The sequence below is a fragment of the Chenopodium album genome, chromosome 21, assembly GCF_948465745.1.
Source record: "Chenopodium album chromosome 21, dcCheAlbu1.1, whole genome shotgun sequence".
Lineage (NCBI taxonomy): Eukaryota > Viridiplantae > Streptophyta > Magnoliopsida > Caryophyllales > Amaranthaceae > Chenopodium > Chenopodium album.
The window spans coordinates 33,981,947-33,988,651 of NC_137854.1; the positions used below are offsets into that span (position 1 = coordinate 33,981,947).

The 6,705-nt window shown below is 36.4% G+C and overlaps 1 protein-coding gene across 1 annotated transcript; it reads right to left on the bottom strand.

Moving 5' to 3' along the window:
• Window positions 1-487: 487 nt before the first annotated feature.
• Window positions 488-6,249, bottom strand: LOC145601095 (pyruvate dehydrogenase E1 component subunit alpha-1, mitochondrial-like). Its single transcript, XM_081657026.1, has 8 exons — window positions 5,477-6,249; window positions 3,750-3,829; window positions 3,508-3,585; window positions 3,270-3,365; window positions 3,105-3,176; window positions 2,853-2,906; window positions 2,655-2,720; window positions 488-907 (listed from the first exon to the last, which is right to left on the bottom strand). The coding sequence occupies exons 1-8, from the start codon at window positions 6,168-6,170 to the stop codon at window positions 863-865; spliced, it is 1,185 nt and encodes a 394-aa protein (XP_081513152.1). The 5' UTR covers window positions 6,171-6,249; the 3' UTR covers window positions 488-862.
• Window positions 6,250-6,705: the final 456 nt, after the last annotated feature.

Below are 6,705 nucleotides of genomic sequence, written 5' to 3' on the forward strand. Positions count from 1 at the left end.
TTATAGAATATTATTTTTGAATTATTTTACATTATATCGATCAACCATTTACATACACACGCGGGCAAAAAATAATAATAATCTGTTAGATAATATAAACTCCTTGAATTATACAACAATTAATCGTCTTTGGGATTTTTTTTTTTTTTTAAAATTATACAAAGTATTACAATCATCGAGTATATAAACTGAAATACATACATGGTACAGTATTTCGCACGACTGGAATAACAAAGTTAGAGAGATGATACTTGTTTTCTCGTGGCCCAGTGGACTTGGCAATATTTCTCAAGTAATCTGGGCCAATTCGACACACTTGATTTTATATTGGCCTAAATTTCTAAATTCAGTAGTTGGTCAATGTCATAGCCAATAACAACATCAATAGCTTAAGCATACAAGTGACACAACAGGTAATGAATACCCAACACTGAGCATCTAAACACGCTTAAACAAAAATTTAATGTTTCAAAAAATCAGCGATGTATAAGATAGAAAAAATAACAATAATCAGCCAAGGCCTTTGTGCTTTCAGCAACAATTTGGTGTGTTATTTGTATATTGTGATTTGTGAAGCACAAAAAGCGCTTTATGTAAGTCAAATTGTTGACTTGTGTATAAAGCTCTGATCAAAGCAACACAACTAGATCCTGAAGCACACATGAAATTTTGTTAATCAATACACGAGATGAATTTAGAGCTGTATCGCATCCACTGCAACAAGGCAGTGGCCCTATCTTGTAGGAGCGAGAAAAACCTATACAACAATAGAAAGCACAAGCCTATAAAAATTGGGTCAAAATCTTTTATTTGAAGTTTCCATCTCATCTCCATACGACTCACATCAAAATGTTACTTTGGCTCATGGTAGAGCAGTTCTAAGTACTTTTCTGTCAGCACCGAATGACTGCAAAAGATGAAAATCACAAGTCAATCAGAAAATATTTTAAGGAAATAACATCCAGAAATTAAACAGCAGTCACAGCATTGTTAGCATATCATAGCAAAACTGTGATTTTAAATCAGGCAGGAAACACAAAGGCAGGAGCCACCTTCTAAAACAGCTAAGGGCAGACAAGTTGGGCATTCAAGGCCACTAGGCCAACGAATCATAATTTCACAGTTTTTAAGTGCTGGGATAAAAAAACAAAACAGATCCAGTAGTTGCACGGTGTCCAGGCTGCAAAGGTGAAACAATGATATGCAATTTAGGTCTGTTGAAATATTTGTCATCTGCTCATCATATGTAAATTGTTGTCCTTTTCCTGCCCCCTTAGCTCTTTCACCCCAGCCTGTTTAAAGCAACTACGACACACCAATGCTTTTCCAGCCACATCAACCACAATATAAGGTATAGTTTAACTCTAGTTCAGACTATTAACACTTCCAACAACTGCCATTATAGTTAATTGTCTTAAATGATGTATATATTTAAAACGAAGTAAGTGTTAATACCAGTGGTATGCCATTATAATGCATGCTATTAATACTTCTAACATCTGCCATTCTGGTGGGTTTGTCCTTATTTGAGGAGTATGAATTTAAATTTGTAGGAAATGAAATTGTGATTGATGAACTCAAACTGATAATGGACAGATTGAAGCAATGACCTAACAGAAACTAGAGATCTTTGATTTTTTTTTTTCTTTTTTTTTTTTTTGGATAAAAGGTCACTGGAGATCTTGATTTCAATTTTCAATCATCTCACCTTCATCAATAGTTTCATGGCATGCCTCTCCCCTCATTTATCAACCTCATTCCTCATACGACCACACCAGTCCCTGCCTAGTAAGAATAACAGTTCTCACACAAATTGCCGATTGCCACTCTATGAATAAATCTGGCCATTGGCTTAAAATGTTATCTTCACCCTACCGCCTCTATGTTACCAACAATTTTTAAGGTGGGTTATATACGAAATTTGCCCTCAATTAAATACAGCATAAGCCCAAATAAAGTAAAAATGGAGAGCCTCAATCATATATTGTCCAAATGACAAACAATAATCTATCCTCTTGAACTGAACATAAATTTCACAGCTTGTGAAACAGGGTGCACACTTTGTAATGTGTAAAGGTCATTATTAAATATAGTGATGATTCTCAGAGGTCTACTCTACTTTAATACCCATTGTGACAGCTAGGTTTAAACCATGACACTAAATTTGCAGATCCAAACACACATAATATCCAATGAAACTCATGTCTCAGTTTCAGGTCACAAGTAAGCTGTAAAAAACAATCAAACCCACATTTTCACTTGGAGCTTGCATTTGCTACAAAGAGAAAACTATGGAACCTTCAAAAGCTTTTACATATAACTACTCCCTATGTCCACAATTAATCTTCATGTATTTCGTTCTAGACTTCTAGATGTCCATAAAACATCTTCCTATCACTTATAATGGAAGCTTAATACTCAACCATGTGATGTGGGCCCTCTCATTCACTGTCTATCTTTCAATATAAATGTTATTCTTGACTCCCAATTATACAGCAAGAAACCTACACATGTCCATGCTCTACCAAAAAACATAATATGCATGCCCAAACATAACTTGAATATTACTTGTGGAAGATGAGTTTATTGATAACTTTTGGTATGTAAGCATGGAAAAACAGAAATTGCAGGTTCAACAAAATTTGTTAACTTACCTCTACTCCGTAACCTTTCACGTATATATTTGTAAAAAGCTCAGAATTATCAGGCATGGGACTCTCCTGAAACCACAAATTAGCAACAAATAGCAATTTAGGAACCAGTGAATCTTGAGACAAACCAACAAAGGTATAGATAAAGATTATGTGAAGAACATAGAAGAAACTTTTTTTTTTTTTTTTTTTTTTTTTAACCTTAGCCTTAGCAATGGCGTCATCCACTTCTTTCCTGATCTCCTTTTCAATATCCTGCACCATCACAAGAAATAATCAAAATCAAAAACTCAATATCAATCCAAAAATTGGATAAAACTTAAGGCGGCTGGGTATATAGTCAACACTTAACAAATTCACACCGAAACAGTACTTCTAACATAAAGCCCAAGAACAAAAATCAACAAAACAGCTTACTTTAAAGAAACATCATAAAGTTAAGACGACAATTACCTTTAGTTCCTTTTCTGCAGCGATATCATGAGCCAATATCAGCTTCCTGACTCTCTCAATAGGGTCACGTTCCTGTGAGGAAATCCATTTACACTATTAAGTAACAATCCATAGTCTCCAGGTAAAAATTTAAGATCTTTTCAAATTCCCAAGCTAGCTCTTTACCTGTCTAATTCCAGATATCTCATCACGTGTCCTGTAAGTGCTGCCAGGATCAGACATTGAGTGTCCATGATACCTATAAGTGTCCATCTCAAGTATCTAAAGATAGACATGAAAGTAAAAATGATAAATAAGGTAGAAGGATGCATCCCACATATTACCAAAATCTTAAGAAGACTAATTGTAAGTAGCTTTTGAGGAAAAATAGAATTAATGTCCTAACATAGAAACATATACTTACAATTGGCCCATTCTTCAAAACATATTCCTTGGCAAATTTGCAAGCTTGTTTCACAGCCAATACATCCATACCGTCAACCTGCAACAGAAAAGTTCCACAAGAATATTATAAGACGATAACATCACTAAACTGCAATCCATTACAGGTGCTAGACCACCAAATTCTACCAATACCCTCCATTATGAACACGTCGAGTGCACAAATTCCAATCAACCAGAAACGCAATCTAATTCATATCAAACCTTTAATCCAGGTACATAATCTCCACGTTTGTAATAAGCTGGGCTCTTTGCTGCCCTCCATTCTGCAGTTCCCATACCATCTAAAGCAAATACAAACCATAAGCTAAGTAAAATCACTTGGCATAGCATTTGAAACCCAATAAGCTAACATTACTAGAACCGCAAATACAATACAATACAGCACAACACAATACAACAAGATTTAAAACAAAGACCCTGAATTAGAGCATTATTATAAAGGTAATTTAAAGTTCCACCAAAACCATTCTCTTTAATTTACTAGGCATAGACTTGTAGTTGTAGAATGTGTTAATTCCATACAAGTCTTAATACAAGACTAAATAATTTACACAACAAATGATAAAAATGAATCCTGTTATTCACTTCATTTTTCCAACAAACGCGTTTGCATCCTAGTGTCCAATGAGGCAATGAACTAAGATTTCTCTGTCCCAGCTCGTTCAAGGTTGCAGCTTACCTGAATTCATGGGGCAGGGGATCGCTAGGGATCATTAAGAAAAACTAGAGTGCACACTCCATTGACTCCATTTTTTAACCAAAATACCGTCAATGAAAAAACAAGTCTGTTTTTTGGTATAAATTACGAATTACTAGTACATCTTATCTAGCTACTTACAGCGTAGAACAGTAGAACACATTGAAAGATGTAATCCTTTGCCTCAATTACGATACAAACCAGCATCCAAGATCTCATTTCTTTCGAAATTGCCACACATCATAAGCAAAATTATACAGAACAAATCATCCAACACAAGTACACAACCATAAATTGCAGCAATGCACAGAAACATAACACACCTAAAAACCAATCAAATTAGCAAATAACCCAAATGAAGACTAAATTCTTCACTTTTTTTAGTTGATACATCTCTTTGTTCACACTTGTCAGCACACTATTTCAATGATTAATATCTCTAATTTTGAGACGGTTTAAACAAGACCTCACATGACTATGTTTTACCGTAACTATAAATCACAAAAGCTAGTCAAAGTAGGATATGTGAATAGTGTCAAAAGCTCAAATTTGTCAACTAAAAAAACTGAGGAAGTAGAATTTATAAAGCTGATTATAATCCCCACCAAAACAACGATTAACTAGGCATAGCCTCATAAAGTCGTAGCTATAGGGTGGTGTTGATTTCATACACATCATAACACAGGACTACATAAAATTTACACATCCAAAGATGACAAATAATACTGTTATTCATTTAATTGACCCAACATAAAAATTCACATCCTAGGGTTCTATCCCGGCTTGTTGCAGGTTGCAGCCACCTTGATTCACAGGGCAGGGAGCCAAGCCACGGGTGATCTTTAACATAAACTAAAATGCATACTCCAAATTTTAATCAAATGCTGCAATAATAAAGGATAAGGTTTTGTTTTCATTTCTTGGTATACATACAAGTATTACCCTATTTAGCTACTGAGAGTGTAGAACAAATTGAAAGATCTAATCTTTGTCTCAATTACAATACAAGCCATCATCCAAGGATCTCATCTCTTTCGAAATTCCGAAATATCATAAACAAATTACACAAAATCAAAACATCAAACAAAACAATAAATTGCAGCAATTATGCACACCAATTCAGACACACAACACACCTAAAACCCAATTAAATTATCAAAATACCCAAATTAAGATATGTAACCAAACAAAAACACACAATTATAAAATGAATGAAACAAAATTGACTTACAATGATTATTTTCACAAACCAAAATAGCAGGTAGATCCCAAAGCGCAGCCATATTCAAAGCCTCAAACAATTGTCCTTGATTAGCAGCACCATCACCATACAAAGCAAAACTTACAGTATCTTCCTTATTATACTTCTGAGCAAAAGCAAGCCCAACACCCAACGGAACCTGAGCACCCACAATTCCATGACCGCCGTAAAAACCCGAATCCTTCTTATAAAAATGCATCGACCCACCTTTACCCCTCGAACACCCATCTTGTCTCCCCATCAATTCGGCGAAAGCGCTGACAAGCGAACCACCCCTTGAAAGATAAATACAATGGTCACGATACGCAGTGATGATATTATCCTTCTTAGTAATGGCGGCCTCCATCCCAACAGCGACGGCTTCTTGGCCGTCGTAAAGATGGCAAAACCCTCGAATGAGCTTGGCTTTGTAGAGGGAATCGGAGGCGATTTCCATTCGCCGCATAAGGGCCATGCTGCGGAAGTAGTCCATGAGTTCAGACGGCGTCGTATCGACGGAGCGAGAAGGGGGTTCGATGATGTGGGATTTGAAAGGGATGCTGGTTTCGATTGTTAGGGTTTTGGAGGAATCGGAGGAGAAGAGACGGTGGTGGGTGGCGGTGGTTAAGGGGCGGAGAAAGGAGGAGAGAGATTTGGAGTTGTTGACTCGGTGAAGAAGCGCCATTGTTGAAGAGGAGAGAGAAAGAGGGGAGAAGAATTGGGGATCGAATTGAGGGAGAACGAGGTGAACGCGAGTTGGTAGGGGAATCGATTTTATTTGTAGTGCCAAACTACCTTTTTGATTTTGGAATTTTTTTATTCTAGGTATTTTATCAATTCTTTTGGCGTGGCTAGCCGCATCGTGCAGCAGCAGTAAGCTAACAGACACCCAAAGTCCCCACTAATCAGATAATTTGAATTGACTGAGTAGTCCCTGAGTGACGAGTGCCTCTAGTCAAACCCTTGACCGACAAGTGATCCGGTCATACCGTGTGGCTAATCACATATGAAAACTTGTGATTCATTTAGGGCCTGTTCATATTTACTAAACTGAGCTGAACTGAACTGAACTTAACTGATTGGAGCTGAACTGAACTGAACTGAATTGAGCTGAAATGAATATTTTATGTGAGAGGGAAATTAAGAGCTGAACTGAACTGAACTGATTGGAGCTGAACTGAACTGAACTGAACTGAAATTAAGTAAATATGAACAGGCCC